The sequence below is a fragment of the Lampetra planeri genome, chromosome 8 (genome assembly GCF_965212315.1).
Source record: "Lampetra planeri chromosome 8, kcLamPlan1.2.h2, whole genome shotgun sequence".
Lineage (NCBI taxonomy): Eukaryota > Metazoa > Chordata > Hyperoartia > Petromyzontiformes > Petromyzontidae > Lampetra > Lampetra planeri.
In genome coordinates, this window is record NC_136114.1 from 12,297,546 (window position 1) to 12,314,845 (window position 17,300).

The following is a 17,300-nucleotide window of genomic DNA, read 5'->3' on the forward strand; positions in this document are numbered from 1 at the left end:
GTACACACACACACACACGTACACACACACATACACACACACACGCGTACACACACACACGCGTACACACACACACACGCGTACACACACGCGTACACACACACACGTATACACACACACGCGTACACACATACACAAAGATAAAGACAAAGATCCCCCGTATAGCCTTAACAGACTGTAGGGGCAAGTGCTGTTAGCGAGCACCGTACGCACACACGTACACACACGTACACACACGCGCACACACACACGCATACAAACACACACGCGCACACGTACACACGAAAACAAAGGTCCCCCGTGTTAGCCTTAAACAAGATCGTTGGGGGCAAGTGCCGTTAGCGAGCAGCACCGACGAAGGCCGGCACGGCGCACGAGGAGACACGCGACTTTCCACTTCAATCATTCCCCATGATCCTTTCTTTTGTGGTACACCCCCCCCCCCCGCCAATCAACCAATCAACTCCCTCCCTTTCACCTCCACTGCTCCCCCCACCGCCCCCCCCCGCCAATCAACCAATAAACTCCCTCTCTTTCACCTCCACTGCTCCCCCACCGCCCCCCCCCCTACCTGTCTGGAAGAGCTTGTAGCACCGTGGGCATGAGCACGCCCGAGATGGCCTTGTAGAGGATCGAGTCACACACCCCCACGATGTTTGCCACGGCCGGGGAGCCGAGCACGGGCAGCATGTGGGGGGGCATGCCCTGCCAGAAGTGCAGCAGGAAGCTCTGCACCTGGGGGGGGGGGCAGTGGGGTCACGCGAGGTCATCGCCGTCAGGGGGAAGGTCGTGGCTCTTCGTCGACGTCATTCTCGTCGTCGTCGTTGGCGCGATCTTGGCCACTGCTGCGCGAAGGCCGTCTTCACTCCATCATCGTACTGCCATCGTCGTCGTCATCAATCCACGATCATCAAACCACCGTCATCAATCTGCCAACATCAGTCTGTCATCAATCCGCCGTCAACTGTTACAATACAACCGCTATTATCTTCATCAACCTGCCATCATCATCATCATCATTAATCCACCATCATCGTCAACATCATCATCAATCCACCACCATCAATCCACCACCATCAATCCACCACCATCAATCCACCAGCAGCAATCCACCAGCGTTCTCGTCGTCGTCATCATCATCAGCCACGAATCATCATCCGCGCGCGATGGGACTGTGAGAGGTCCACGAGGCCGGTCGGTTGTGATCCGAACAAGCAGAGTCACGAGGAGCGAAGGCCTCGCTCGGCAGCAGCCGCAGCGCCACGGCCGGAGGAATCGCGCGCACACCGCGGCGCGCAAGAAGGCCGGGGCAGACGTCGGAAGGCGGACCGTGGAGGAGACGACGGAAATGAAGAGGAGGAGGAAGAGTCCGTGCTCTCACCTCGTCGAAGTTGGCCCGGATCACGGTGTCGAGTATCCTCTGGCAGTGCGTGCGGTACATCATGATGAAGGTGGACACCTGCCCGACGCGGGGACGGGATGCCCCACACGGATCATTGGAGGCCCGGCTCGGTGCTTACGCACGCATCCTGCTACAGCTGCTACTGATGCTGCTACAGCTGCTTCTGATGCTGCAACAGCTGCTACTGATGCTGGAACAGCTGCTCCTGATGCTGGAACAGCTAATGCTGCTTCTGATGCTGCAACAGCTGCTCCTGATGCTGCTACAGCTGCTACTCCTGATGCTGCTTCTGATGCTGCAACAGCTGCTACTGATGCTGCTACAGCTGCTCCTGATGCTGCTTCTGATGCTGCAACAGCTGCTAATGATGTAGCTACTGATGCTGCTATAGCTGCTGCTACTGATGCTGCTACTGATGCTGCTACAGCTGCTGATGCTGCTACTGCTGATGCCGTTACTGAAACTGCTGCTCATCCAATCCACTCACCCGCTCGCCCGCTCGCTCATTCAACTCCCCAATCCTTCCCGCGATGTAACATTGATCCAAACACTCCCACACGCACAAAGACAAAGCTCCCCCGCATGTTCTGGACAGACTGTTGTGGCGATTTCTGTTAAGGAACACCCATGAAGGCCGGCACGGTACACGAGGGGGCGGTGATGTTCACACACCGAACCAGGTACTCATTTCAGGTTCAGCCGACATATGGGAAGCCCGGGACCGGTTCAGATAATCGTCAACTGGTGTTGGTCGTGAGCGGGAATCGAACTCGGGACGCCGGCTTCGTAGTGCTGCGCGCTAACCGCTACACACACACACGCGCGCACACACACGTGCACACGCGCGTACCCATACACACGTGCACACGCGCGTTACCCACACATGTGCACACGCGCGTGTACACGTGCGCGTATCCACACACACGCGCGCGCACACACACGTGCAACACGTGCACACACACACACGTGCACCACGCGTGTGCGCGCGCGTACCCACACACACGCGCGCGCACACACACACGTGGAAGCGCATACACACGCGCGCGCACACACGTGCACACGCGCCTACCCACACACACGCGCGCGCACACACACACGTGCAACACACACACGCGCGCACACACACGTGCACCACGTGCACACACCCACGTGCATCACGCGTGCAACACGCGCACACACACGTGCACCACACGTGCACACGCGCGTACCCACACACACGCGCGCGCGCACACACACGCGCGCACCACGCGCACACACACACGTGCATCACGCGTGCAACACGCGTGCGCACACACGTACGTACACGTGCACCACGTGCACACGCCCAGGTGCAACACGCGCGCGCACCTTCTCTGCGGGGATGCCAGTCGGCAGCGTGAGCTCTTTGACGCTGGGGAAGTCGGGCAGGAGGGTGCCGAGCTTGGAGCGCGGCGAGTAGGCGACCGCCTGCTTGGGCGCCTCCTTCTTGGCCGTGTCGCCCAGCCCCGCGGCGCCCTTCTTCGAGTACATGACGTCGTAGTAGGCCGAAGACTCCTTCACGGCGATCCCGTAGTAGTGGTACCTGCGGCGTGAGTGCGTGAGTGCGCGCGTGAGTGATTGCGTGTGTGTGCGTGAGTGTGTGTGCGTGTGTGTGTACGTGAATGCACGAGTGTGTGCGTGCACGTAAGTGTGAGTGAGTGTGCGCGTGAGTGAGTGTGCGTGAGCGAGTGAGTCCGTGTGTGAATGTGTGCGTGAGTGGGGAGCGGTAGTGTAGCGGTTAGTACACTGCGCTACGAACCTGCCAACCCAGTGACGATTATCTGACCCGGTGCTGGGCCTCCCCTGGGTCGACTCAGCCTAAAATCATTACCTGGTGTGAGCTTTCCGATTCAAATATTTTAGTTGGGGGGGGGGGGGGCTTTCTGAGTTCCAAGTCGATTCTGTGTAATCAAGGTGAGAACTCGAGATGGCAGAGTCTCACGTGCGAGAGTGAGTGACACACGGGTCGCCAGAAACAAATAAACATCAAGCACAGCGATGAAGCGAGCAGAAGTCGGTGCAAAAAAAAATACAAAAACAACTTCCCGTGTCAACGTGAGAAATGGAGGAGGAAAACAACACTGCACGCTTATAAGTCGTCGCCAGATGTTTCGCTGGTTATCTTGACGTTCTCAAATTGTAAATGTTGCGGATTTACTCTCTCCGGCACACCGGTGTGCCGAAGCGGTCGCTAAATTGACACGTTTTGTTTTACGTGACAACATCAGACCCCCCCCCTCAAATATGACGTCACAAAGCTCTGCCCCCCCCCCCCCCCAAGAAAAAATAAAACATGCTTCAAATCGCTTTAAACTATTGTCATTGAAGTGCGTATTTAATGTGGCGCTGCACTCTGATGTTGTAGGAGGTAACATTTATTAAACGTCTATTTAATTAAGTAGAACGCGTTGTCTATATTTATTTAAAGTTGCGCATTTTGATGCGACGTCACATTTCTCAAACCCCCCCCCCCCCTCGTCACACATCGTCACAAATGTCTGACCCCCCCCCCCCCCAGGTGCGTGACGTCATTTATGGACGTTCCCTTTGACGACGACGCCGTAAGAGAAGAGGAGGACGAAGGAGGAGGAGAACGCGAGGGGTTATAGTCGAGGCGACGACTCACTTTGACTGTCCCCGCGTGCCCAGCCGTCGAGTGGTGAGCTGTGGGAACTGCTGGCGAATGATCTGCGGAGTGAAGGGAACACGCAACGTGCTCACGATCAGCCGGGCGCTCTGAGACCGGGGTTGGTGGAACGCACGAAGAGATCGTGGGGGTGTTTTTTGTTTGTTTGTTTTTTCTTTTCGTGGAACGTACAGGGATCGGAGTTTGTGAATCAGCAGGGGATTGAGGGTTGGCCGACCATGGAGAGATGAGAGTTGATGGATGGTGAAGAGATTGAGGTGGGCAGATCATGGACACTCTTAAGCGGTTGTGCTTTCGCTAAGTTGTCCCCACCTGAAGAAGGGCGCTTGTGTTTCGCTCGAAACGTCGTGATTTAATTTATTTTAATTTTTTTACCTACGTGGCTTTACCGAAAAAAACAAAGAGTATGAATCCTTGCAGTCACGAAAACTTCACATGTAGAATTAGATCATGGAAAGATGAGAGCTGGTGGATGGTGAAGAAATTGGGGTGGGCAGATCATGGAGAGATGAGATTTGGTGCATCATGGGAAACATCAGAATGGGTGGATTAGGAAGTGGTCGAGGTTTGGCGGATCATGTAAACATCAGAGTTGGTGGATAATGAAAAGATCGTGGTTAATTAGGATGATGACTATATTGTTGATGACAACGATGATGACGTTGATGACGACGACGACGACGATGGCCACAATTACAACGATGACGGTGACGATGACGATGATGACGATGATGATGACGGCCACAATTACAACGATGACGGTGACGATGACGACGACGATGACGATGATGATGATGGTGATGACGGCCACAATTACAACGATGACCGTGATGATGACGACGATGATGACGATGGTGATGACGGCCACAATTACAACGATGACGGTGACGATGACGACGACGATGATGATGATGATGGTGGCCACAATTACAACGATGACGGTGACGATGACGATGACGATGATGACGGCCACAATTACAACGATGACCGTGATGATGACGACGATGATGACGATGATGATGGTGATGACGGCGACAATTACAACGATGACCGTGATGATGACGATGACGATGGTGTTGACGGCCACAATTACCATGATGACAGTGATGATGACGATGATGACGACGATGACGATGACGACGATGATGACGATGATGATAATGACGGCCACAATTACAACGGTGACGGTGACGATGACGACGACGACGGCCACAATTACAACGACAATGTCGACGACGCTGATGTGTCCACCTTGCCGAAACTGGCGGCGTTGACGGGCTGCGTGTCGTTCTTCTCGCAGAAGTCGAGGTAGTGCATGTAGAGCGCGCTGCGTGGGATGCACACTCCCTCGGCGATCTCATAGTTGTCCTCCAGCCTGGCACAGCACAAAGACAAAGACCCCCCCCGCACCGTATAGCCTCAATAGACTGTTGGGGCAAGAGCTGTTTTTGCGAGTAGTACCTATGAGGGTGGGAACGGCACACGAAGAGGGGGGTGGGTGGCCAGCACCACCCCTGCCCGGCTTTGCCCATTGGATGATGTTTACACATCGCACCAAGTACGTTTTAAAGGCTGAGTCGCCCTAGGGGAGTCCCAGGACCAGTTCGGATAATTGTCACCGGTGTTGGCCGTGAGCGGGAATCGAACTCGGGTCGTCAGGTTTGTAGCGCAGCGCACAGATATGCAACCACACAGACGCATATCCACACCGTCAAACAGAAACAACCACACAGACGCATATCCACACCGTCAAACAGAAACAACCACACAGACGCATAACCACACCACACAGAAACACATCCACGTTGTAATTCCCTGGTTTCCTCTCTTTTCCCAAGCTCGTATAATAACCATGTTCATTAATATAAAATAAAAAAACACGTGTTCACATTGGTAGGGCCGCTTGTTGCTGGTCGCTTTCCATTCAGGGGCCTTTGCTCAGCAACTTTGTTTAGGGAAAAAAAACCATCTAAATCAAAACCACCCCTATATGCTTGCTTATGTTCACGAGATGCACAAATTGATACATCAATGAATCGCGCCATGCCCGTTGGCTAATTGCAAACAGCGAATTGTAAAGGGATAAACACGTGGCGTGATGGTGAGTGGCCAGACAGCGTAGCCTTCTTACGAGAATTAATTCGTGGGGGGATGCGAAGGGAGCGACGTGGGGGGGGGGTGTAAACGATGGGTGGGCTCAAGTGCACACACACAACACCCCCTTTGCTCTGAAGTGGCCAGGTGGGTCCCCAGGGTCAGATAAACGCAGAGTCGGCGCCGCTGGGAGCCTGGGTTCGAATCTTCGCTGCGGCGGCTCAACCGCGGTGATGAGTCGGGGTTCTCAAGTGCAGAGAGTTGATGGTATCAGCCCGGTCGCCAACAATGCCATCGTAGAAACCCCTATTGTTACAAATAGATAGACGTCTTGCATAGACTCATTGGAGATTAAACCTGATTCTCATTTGCTGTGAGTTTTACGGTCTAAATAATATTATGTTTTAGGCAAAATTGCAATTTTGAGAATTAAAGAGACGAACATTTCCCTGCAGGAGGGTTCGTGGGGAGAGAGTTCAGCGGTCGATACGTGTGGCGATAACAACACCCCAACGTCATTTTTAAAAGGGATATCTGACCACCGGTGTGTTTGAGAGTAAATCTACTCCCTGCTGTTCCAACTCCCAGAGTGAATCCACTCTGCAACACACCGGTGGGCTGAAGCTGTCACTAATTGGCGCGCGTTGTTTACGTGACAACCCTTGCCGGCCGTGTCGGGTGGTGGAGGGTTACGGCACATTTATACTTAACCCAAAAAAACCTTCATGATGAATATTCATAACAATTACGCAAAAAGGAAAATAATTGCCAGCCCCTTTTCGTGAGCCAGTTAGTCAATCGGCAGGCTTGCCTGGGGCCGGGGTAGCATGTGGCTACCCTCATTTCTTCCGAGACGTCTGACCGGCAGTGGAAGAATAGGCCAAAACACCCTCCTTAGACGGTCGCTCTCTCGAGCTCCCTCTGTCGTGGAGGCCCATCCGCCAGCGGGGTCGTGAGCAACAAAATTGCAGGGCTGCGCCTGTCTAACTTGCAGCCCTTTGCCAATCCACTGCTGGATGAAAACCTCACGATGCCGTGTCGGTCATGGCGGGTGGGGTGGGGGGGGGGGTGTTTGACTATACTTCACCACCCTGGTCAGTATTCGCAAATATCGAGCAACTCCGAATGGCGTGCGAGGAGGCAGTGTGGCACGCACCACCGCCGTTGTCTCCCCGGTAACGTGGCACTCACCTACCGCGCAAAGCTACAGATACGCACAGCGCTCTCGCTACTGATGTTAGCCGTGACCGGCGATCGAATCCACAGGTGGACGCGCAGGTTGCGTTGCGCATTGCGCTAAGCACCACACCACGATCACTTCCCAATACAAATCCAATAGCCGCCGTTCGCGACTAAGTGACGGTGACGTCACCGCGGCGCCTGTGCCAGGCTAGGTGCACTTTGAGGCCGCTTGAAGTGTCCAAGGCTCCGCTGCTGATAGGAGGTCTCGGGACAGACCCAGCAGGTGCCACGGGTTGGCTGACTGAGATGACCGGTAGATGCACCACCAGCTGTACCCCCATATTGTGCCAGGCTAGGTGCAGGAGGAGGTCTCGGGACAGACCCAGCAGGTGCCACGGGTCTGCTGACTGAGATGACCGGTAGATGCACCACCAGCTGTACCCCCTACTGTGCCAGGCTAGGTGCAGGAGGAGGTCTCGGGACAGACCCAGCAGGTGCCACGGGTTGGCCATCTGAGATGACCGGTAGTTGCACCACCAGCTGTACCCCCTACTGTGCCAGGCTAGGTGCAGGAGGATGTCACGGGACAGATCCAGCAGGTGCCGTGGGTTGGCTGACTGAGATGACCGGTAGATGCACCACCAGCTTGTACCCCCCTACTGTGCCAGGCTAGGTGCAGGAGGAGGTCTCGGGACAGACCCAGCAGGTGCCACGGGTCTGCTGACTGAGATGACCGGTAGATGCACCACCAGCTGTGCCCGCTACTGTGCCAGGCTAGGTGCAGGAGGAGGTCTCGGGACAGACCCAGCAGGTGCCATGGGTCGGCTGACTGAGATGACCAGTAGATGCACCACCAGATGTGCCCGCTACTGTGCCAACTCCCACACAGATACACACACACGCACATATATAAAGACAAAGATGCCCCGTATAGCCTCTTGACAGACTGTTAGGGCAGGTGCTCTCGGCGCGCACCTATGAACGCAGCCGCCGTGCGATGCGAGTTTCGCCCGAGTCGGGGGGGGTGCACCCTCGGTGAGTCACGTGACCCCCCTGGGTTGGAGGGGGGTTAAGAAATAAAGAGCCCGCCACCCTCATTTAATTGGCATCCTCCAATTAAGCTCGTTACGTGCTCACGACAAAAGGGCCACGAAGGAAGGGGACGAGGCGCAGGGGGGTTGGGGGGGGCGCGTTCGTCATCTGCGCGGTGGAAGAGGAGCGCAGAAAGCTATGCGAACGATGCAGGCGGCCACCGGTCCTCATCAACAGCCACCCATTCATTCACGCCACGTCATTGTGTGTGTGCGCGTGTCTCCGTCTCGACGTGTGTGTGTCTGTCTGTCTGTGTGCGTGTGTGTGTGGGTGGGGAGCGGTAGTGTAGCGGTTAGCGCGCTGCGCTCCGAACTCGGCGACACGGGTTCGGTTCCCGCTCACGGCCAACACCAGTGACGATTATCTGAACCGGTCCCGGGCCTCCCGTAGGTCGACTGAGCCTCAAATGATTACCTGGTGCGGTGTGTAAATATCGCCACTAGGGAGACAAAGGCGGTCGATCGTGGTGCTGGCCACCCACCCCTCGTGTACCGTTCCGGCCTTCATAGGTGCTCGCTAACAGCACTTGCCTCTACAGTCTGTTAAGACTATACGGGAGATCTTTGTTATCTTTGTTATCTTTGTTATCTTTGTTATCTTTGTTATCTCTGTGTGTTTCTGTGTGTCTCTGTGTGTGCGTGGTGTTGACAAGCCGTGCTCCCTCTCGTGTGCTGTTCCGGCCTTCACAGGTGCTGCTCGCAAACAGCACTTGCCCCAACGGTCTGTTGAGGCTATACGGGGGATATTTGTCTTTGTGCGTGGTGTGGGGAGCGGTAGCGTTATTGCGGCGTCCCAAGTTCGATTCCTGGGCATCCCCTAGGTCGACTCAGCCTCAAATGTGTATTGGCCACCCATCCCGTTGTGTGCCGTACCGGCCTTCATAGGTGCTGCTCGCTAACAGCACTTGCCCAACAGCAGTCTGTTGAGGCCATACGGGGTGTCCTTCTATGTGGGGAGCACATAGAAGGACACCCCGTACGAACTCGGCCACCCCGCTCACGGCCAACACCGCTGACGATGATCTGAACCCTGTCCTGGGCCCTCCCCGAGGTCGACTCGGCCTCAAATGAGTGCCTGGTGCGGTGTGTAGTAAACATCGGGACTGAGGAGTGAAAGCCGGCCAGGTGTAATGTTGACTACCCCCCCACCCCCTCGTGTCCCGTATGGGCACTCTTGTTCCAGGCTAGGTGCACTTTGCGATTCACTTTCACAACACCACCGCCACCGCCACCACCACGACCACGGTCCACCACCGCCAAACCCATCCCCTCGTGCGCAGACTGCTGGGGCAAGTGCTGTCAGCGAGTAGCACCTATGAAGGCCGGAACGGCACACGAGAGGGTGGGTGGCCAGCACCACGCCCGGCCGCCTTTGTCTCCCCAGTGGGGCTGCCGACCTCGGAGAGACCCCATGACCGGTTCAGATAATCGTCGTTGGTGTTGGCCGGGAGCGGGAATCGAACTCGGGTCGCCGGATTCGCTGACCGCTACACTACCGCTCTCCACGATCGCCAACACCCGATACATTAATCGACCATCATTACCCCTACCCTAAACAACAACAACAAACAAACAATAACGACAACAATGACCTGCCCTACCAAAATAAAAAAAACTAGGACAAACCTCATCACCAGGCACGCAGGGATCTTTTTTGTTTTTGAAACCGAGCGAGCGACAAAGCGCACACACAGACGAGAGATATGAGTACTCTTAGTTCTTTCGGTAAAGTCACGTAGGTAAAAAATGAAATTTAAATTAATTAAAAAAATAAAAAATAATCAAATCACGACGTTTCGGAGGCAACACAAGCTTCCGTCTTCAGGTGAAACTGTCACAGCAAAATATCTGTATCAAGTGACAGTTTCACCTGAAGACGGAAACTTGTGTTGCCTCCGAAACGTCGTGATTTTTAATTTTTTTACCTTTTATTTTTATGAATTTTAATTTCATTTTTTACCTACGTGACTTTACCGAAAGAACTAAGAGTATGAATCCTTGCAGTCACGAAAGCTTCAAATCTAGAATGAGAGATATGAGACCTGTGCGGGGTGGGGGGTGGGGAGGGAGCGGAGGGAGCGGTTTTGGGTTTTGGCGAAGCGGCCACGAGCGGCGCGTGCTTCCAGGGGACAACACCACGACGCCGCCGTCGGAGTTGGGGTGGGGTGCCTGGTGGTGGTGGTAGGGGTGGGGGGGCTTCATTCCTGACACTAAAACGCCGCTGTGGCTCTGAGAGTCCTCAACATTCACCCCGCCGCGACAAATGAGAGACCGCGGCAAAACAATCGCCCCTTCGCAATAGGCCAAGTGGCTCCATCTCCCTCCGTCCTCCCTCCATCATCCTCCTACTCCTAGTCCCCTTACTCCCGTCTGGGCCCTCTTAACTCCTTGAGGCAAGCCACCTGCCAGCCACCATGCATCGATCTCCCCTTCGGAAGTCGGGTCGGCTGGCGAGAGGCGCTAATTTGATGGCGAGGTGCAATCTCGTCTGCTGTTGCTGCGGGAGGGAGGCGAGACGAGACAGAGGGAAACCCGGACCGGTTCAATGATTCCTCACCCCTCCCCCCCTCTCTCTCTCTCTTCTACAGTCCGACTTTCTCACCTCTTCCTACTGACTCGTCACCTAGCTCCCCCCCCCCCCTACTGCTCATCCGAACGCCCGCGTTCATTCCCAAGTCGCCCACCGTGACCCCTCCTGCCCGCTGCCGATACCCATCCCATCAATTGACTTCTTCTGAACAGGGCCAATCGCTTTGCCTATTTCTACCCACCTGGGTTCGCCGGTTACTTTGTGTTTTTTTCTTCCTGCAGAGCGCTCGCTAACAGCACTTGCCCCGACAGTCCGTTAAGGCGATACGGGGTTGGGGGTGGGGGAGTCTTTGTATTTGTCTTCGTAGTGTGGGCTGCGTTGGCTGGTCCAGCCACCGCATGGCCTGACACGAGGGGGATGAACGGGCGCGGCACGGGCTGTGGGAAGAGATGGAGCTGATGCGGTTCGGGCGCATGTGAAGCTGGGTGGACTTCACATTCTTGGTTCTTTCGGTAAAGTCACGTCGAAGGGAAATAATAAAATAATAAAAATAAAACATAATAAAATAAAATTCTCACAACGTTTCGGCCACAACACAAGCAGCCGTCCTCAGGTGAAGAAACAGAGCTGTCGGAAAGACAGCGTCCCAATGGCAGCACTGTTTCTTCACCTGAGGACGGCTGCTTGCGTTGTGGCCGAAACGTCGTGAGAATTTTATCTTATTATGTTTTATTTTTATTATTTTATTATTTCCCTTCTACGTGACTTTACCGAAAGAACCAAGAAGATGAATCCCTGCAGTCACGAAAGAAGCTTTAAATCGAAACTGAGTGGACTTGTGGCCACCAACGCTGTCAGGATCGCGCCTTCTCGGTGCGATGAATCGATCCGAATTCGCGGTGGGAGGGGGGGTGGCTGTCACTATTTGTGATCTCCATTGTCCCTGTTCTTTCCCCGTCCCGTTTAGTATTTGTGGGGGTTTTTATTTAAATTCGGAGGTACTCACCACTGCAGGGTAGCGGGAGTGGAGTGCGGCTTGGAGGCGCGGCTGTTGTCCTTCTCGTCATCTGAGAGACGGTGGCGAGACAAAGACGGGGGGGGGGGGAGATTGTGACACACGCGCAGTCATCACGGAGATGGACATCAACATTTAAAAAAAACGGGACGTCGAGAGAGAGAGGCGAACACACGTAGAGGACGAGGCAAAACACGGAGAGACAGGGTCACACACAAAGACACAGACACACACACAACAACGGGGAGGGACACACACTCACCGACAGAGATGCGGATAGACATGGAGAGATGGAGGCATGCAGACCCACAAAGACACACCGACACAGAGACAGACTGCGAGACACACAGACACACACATACAGAGAGAGACAGCCAGACACAAAGTTGCGCATGTGCATAGACACACAGGGACATATACATAAGTATACATAGACAAACACAAAGACACACACACGAATCAGCGTAGAGGTCTACAGTCACACTGAGTGAGGGTGCTCAGGCGCTAATCATTGTGTGTGTAGTGGCCTGGGTGGCGTTCGTGTGAGCGACTTTGTGGGTGGCGTGTGCGTGTGTGTTAGTGAGTTCTCGTGTGTTTGTGTGTGTTAGTGAGTTCATGTGTGTGTGTGTTACTGTGTGTGTGTGTTAGTGAGTTCATGTGTGTGTTAGTGAGTTAGTGAGTGTGTGTTAGTGAGTTCGTGTGTGTGTGTTAGTGAGTTCATGTGTGTGTGTGTTACTGTGTGTGTGTGTGTGTGTTAGTGAGTTAGTGTGTGTGTTAGTGAGTTCGTGTGTGTGTGTTACTGTGTGTGTGTTACTGTGTGTGTGTTAGTGAGTGTGTGTGTGTGTGTTAGTGAGTTCATGTGTGTGTGTTACTGTGTGTGTGTTATTGAGTTCGTGTGTGTGTGTGTTAGCGAGTTCGTGTGTGTGTGTTAGTGAGTTAGTGTGTGTGTGTTACTGTGTGTTAGTGAGTGTCTGTTACTGAGTTCGCGTGTGTGTGTGTTACTGAGTGCGTGTGTGTGTTTTTAGTGAGTGTGTGTGTGTGTTTTAGTGATTAGTGTATGTTAGTGAGTGTGTGTGTTAGTGAGTTAGTGTGTGTGTGTTAGTGATTAGTGTGTGTGTTAGTGAGTTCATGTGCGTGTGTTACTGAGTTCGTGTGTGTGTTACTGAGTGCGTGTGTACGTGCGTGTGTATATGGGGAGCGGTGGTGTAGTGGTTAGCGCGCTGCGTGACGAACCCGGCGACCCGGGTTCGATTCCCGCTCACGGTCAACACCAGTGACGATTATCTGAACGGGGCCTTCCCTAGGTTGACTCAGCCTAAAATTAGTACCTGGGGAGATAAAGGCGGCCGGGCGTGCTCCTGGACACTCACACCGTCCCGACCTTCGGAGGTGCTCGCTTACAGCACTTGCCTCAGCAGTCTGTCCAGGCTATACGGGGGATCTTTGTCTTTATGTGAAGGAGGCGAATATCTGAAACCAGTCCAGGGCCTCCTACCGAATGTCCACTCAGACGTAGACACATTCAGATACGTCTTTATCTTTGTTTGCACTTCAAGGGGAGCGGTGGCGCTGTGGTTTTGCGCGATGTTTCTACAAACCCAGTCGCCCGAGTTCCAACCCGGTCACGTGTTTTACACTGCGTGTCGTTCGTGTGTCTGTACGTAGTTGACCTGTGGTGAAGTTGGCGCAGTAGGGGGGCACAGGTGGTGCATGGGGCCAGTCATCTCAGTCAGTCGACCCGTGGCACCTGCTGGGTCTGCCCCGTGACCTCCTCCTGCCGGCGGGCGTTCGACACTTCACGTGTCCTCAACGTGCACCTAGCCTGGCACAAGCGCCGTGGTGGCGTCGTCACCGCCACTTCGTGGCGAATGGCGGTTGTTGTTGTTGTTGTGTTGAACTTTGCTTGCGTATAAACCCGCACTGACCAGCGTCATGAAGTATGGTCAAACAATGGTCGTGTGCGTGTGTGCGTATGTACGTGTGGTGCATCTGACAGCCATCTCAGTCAGTCAACCCATGGCACCTGAGTCTGTCCGGTGACACCTTCTGCCAGCGGGCGTTCGACACTTCACGTGGTCTTAAAGTGCACATAGCCTGGCACAAACGACGCGGTGACGTCAACGCCACTTAGTGGCGGTTGTTTGTTTGTTTGTTGTTGTTGTTGTTTGTGCGCGCACTCACGCTCCTCCTCGTTGGAGAGGGACCCGAGGGGGCTGTGCTCGGGGGGGTACCTCCCCTTGCCCTCGCTCTCGCTCAGACACCGCTCGATCCAGCTCTCTGGCGCGTGCAGAGACAGAGACACAGAGAGTCAGAGAGACAGAGAGACAGACAGAGAGACAGGGAGAGAGACAGAGAGACAGACAGAGAGACAGACAGAGGGAGAGGGGCAGAGAGAGGGGCAGAGAGACAGACAGAGAAACAGAGAGACAAGGAGACAGACAGAGAGAGACAGAGAGAGAGACAGAGAGAGACAGAGAGACAGGGAGACAGACAGAGAGAGACAGACAGAGAGAGACAGAGAGACAGGGAGACAGACGGAGAGAGACAGACAGAGAGAGACAGAGAGACAGGGAGACAGACAGAGAGACAGGGAGACAGACAGAGAGACAGACAGAGACAGAGAGAGAGAGACAGAGAGAGAGAGACAGAGAGACAGGGAGACAGACAGAGAGACATAGAGACAGACAGAGAGAGACAGACAGACAAAGAGAGAGAGAGACAGAGAGACAGACAGAGAGACAGACAGACAGAGAGACAGAGAAACAGACAGAGAGAGACAGACACAGACAGAGAGACAGACAGAGAGACAGACAGAGACACAGACAGAGAGAGAGACAGACAGACAGACAGAGAGACAGACAGAGAGACAGGCAGACAGAGAGACAGACAGAGAGAGACAGACACAGACAGAGAGACAGACAGACAGAGAGACAGACAGACAGAGAAACAGACAGAGAGACAGACAGAGAGACAGAGAGACAGACAGACAGAGAGACAGACAGAGAGACAGACAGAGAGAGACACCGACAGAGAGAGAGAGAGACTGGACAGGGCACAATCAACTCAAGTGGAACACTCTTTGCAAGGTAGGAAATGTCGCACGTGATCAGAACAAGTTTTACTGGCTGGCTGTCTGGCTGGAGGGAGGGACGGACAGGTCAGTTACGTCCAAAGGACTTAAAATACAATAAATAAGCAGGCGATTGTGCCTCCTTCCTATAAATGTCCCTCCATATGAACAATGCTGCAATAATACAGGGTGCTTCAAAAACATGTTAACACTTCGGAGAATTTGCAACAATAAACACAAGAAGTGTCGTGCCTCCGGGCTCTGTTGACCACCTGGAGAAGATTCCAGGCACGCGTTGACAATGATGGCGAACAAGTGGAGACTTTTTGACTATTTGAAGTAAGTTTGTTGCATATTGGGAAGTATGCTAAACACTTCGAACAGACACACACATATTGACAAATTTCCCTTTTTAAATCCTTTATATTAAGTTCGCTTGCTTGCTTAGGACCGTGCAAATCTTTCGGTCGTTTTTTAACCCACTTCCCGTGATCCAATCGAGCTGACATTTTCCACACAGACTCGTTGTGCGTGACAATTAATGTTCGTGAAATTTTTTTTCAAAAATTTTACACTTTTTAGGACAAAAATATTATTTTTAATTACAAATTGCTTAATGGTGCAATGCAATCATCTGACCCATTAGGTGGCAGCCATCTCAAGCCAGAGGACGAGAGGACTCTAGCCGCCACGCATATAAAGGATTTATAGTGAAAAACTTAGTTTTTACGGGTTATACTTATTATATATATAAATGGCCGCGGAAGCGTGCCTACATTTCCGCCACCGACGCACCACATCCAGCCTACACGCCACTGTGACTCTTTCTCTTCGTGTGCCACACATTTAAGTCTACCAACGACTCGTAAAATATTCAGTGAGAAATGAAGCCCCCTGGAGTCAATTTTCTTTTTTAAATCCCCCGAAAAGGGAACTTAAGATTTAGTTTCGTAACGTCGTCAACCCGGAGCCGTTCTCTGCCTCCAGGTGGTACACTGCTTACTGCGAATGTCGCAGACAGAGTGCCTCTATGCGGTGGTAAGCGTGGGATGGAACACATCTCGGTGGGAAACACTCAAGCGATGGGAGAACAATTGTATTAATTCCTATGGCAGGGGGCCGGTACATTTCGTAGGATAACCAGAATGGACCTCCTTCCAAAATAGTACTGATTTTAACTACCCCGGGTAGATGATAAGCGAATTGACCACCTCATCGAAATTTGAACTCGCGCCTCTCCGAAACAAATAGCAACGAATTAAAAACAAGTGAGAACAATAACATTTAATATCAAATATAAACTTCATATAAAGTACGGGGCTTGGGTCGCTTTCTATCGACTTTTGCGTCACACTCCGCGCGAGGCGAATTACTCGGTCCACAGGCTCAAAACCACGTGACACTTGAGGCTGGGCTCCTGCCCACGTGACTGCCACCAATGGACGTCAGCGCCGTCATATTGACGGCCCAGAATTCGAAAAGGCCCCTTTCAGAATGCGTCTCGTCATGAGTGTACACGCCAGTGACTAGATCTGAGACGATATAGTCAGCGTTCTAGACTTTCTGTAGCACCATGGGTCGTGTAGCATCAGTCAAAGCACTCGTCGTGTTTAACGCTGGCGATGGTGACGCGTATCGCACCCCGTGACTTTTCACCGCTCGATGATTAATATTCGAATACTTAAGGGTCGAAACGAGCGAGTCAAAAAAAGTCGAAAATAATAAGCAGACATTATGTCTCACGTATCTATCTCTCCACATAAAACATATACTGGTATTAATTCAAAAGCAGAATAATTATACTGGAGGAATCCGATAAGCTTTCAAACTCTTTTTCACAGATGTCCATTGGAACGGGTCAGAAAGTTGCAACAGCAAACAATCCAAAAACACGAGAGCAGTGGAAAGTATAGAAAAGGTAAACAGATCACTTTTAAATATACAAATAAAACTAAACAATGTTTATCTCATCAGGTAGAGCCCACTGAGCTAAACGTTTCTTTTTCAGAAGCGACCTGGCCACAAATGATAGCTCAATGAAGTGGCGTATCACGTGGACATTTATAGCAGCGAAATAATCTAAATGTACTGTCTTCTGGGAGTGCGTAATATCAGCAGCATTGGCTCAGTGCAAAGCAAAACTCTGGACTGGTTTCGACATTAAGTGTCTCATCAGCAGTGTCAGGATTGTTGGAATCAATTCTGGTGAACTGATGAATGTTTTTTTCTACGATAGAGATCCCATTTCGAC

At 52.8% G+C, this 17,300-nt stretch overlaps 1 protein-coding gene across 1 annotated transcript in view; it reads right to left on the minus strand.

Moving 5' to 3' along the window:
- The window catches only part of LOC144720459 (transcription factor RFX4-like), a 45,080-nt gene extending 28,573 nt beyond the window's left edge, over nucleotides 1-16,507 (minus strand). The window contains exons 1-8 of the mRNA XM_078597261.1: nucleotides 16,486-16,507; nucleotides 14,161-14,256; nucleotides 11,971-12,031; nucleotides 5,319-5,442; nucleotides 4,047-4,108; nucleotides 2,750-2,963; nucleotides 1,382-1,459; nucleotides 572-735 (exon numbers count right to left, since the gene is read on the minus strand). Coding sequence (XP_078453387.1) covers nucleotides 572-735; nucleotides 1,382-1,459; nucleotides 2,750-2,963; nucleotides 4,047-4,108; nucleotides 5,319-5,442; nucleotides 11,971-12,031; nucleotides 14,161-14,256; nucleotides 16,486-16,507 — 821 coding nt within the window. The remainder of the gene's footprint in view (nucleotides 1-571; nucleotides 736-1,381; nucleotides 1,460-2,749; nucleotides 2,964-4,046; nucleotides 4,109-5,318; nucleotides 5,443-11,970; nucleotides 12,032-14,160; nucleotides 14,257-16,485) is intronic.
- Between the last annotated feature and the right edge of the window lie 793 nt (nucleotides 16,508-17,300).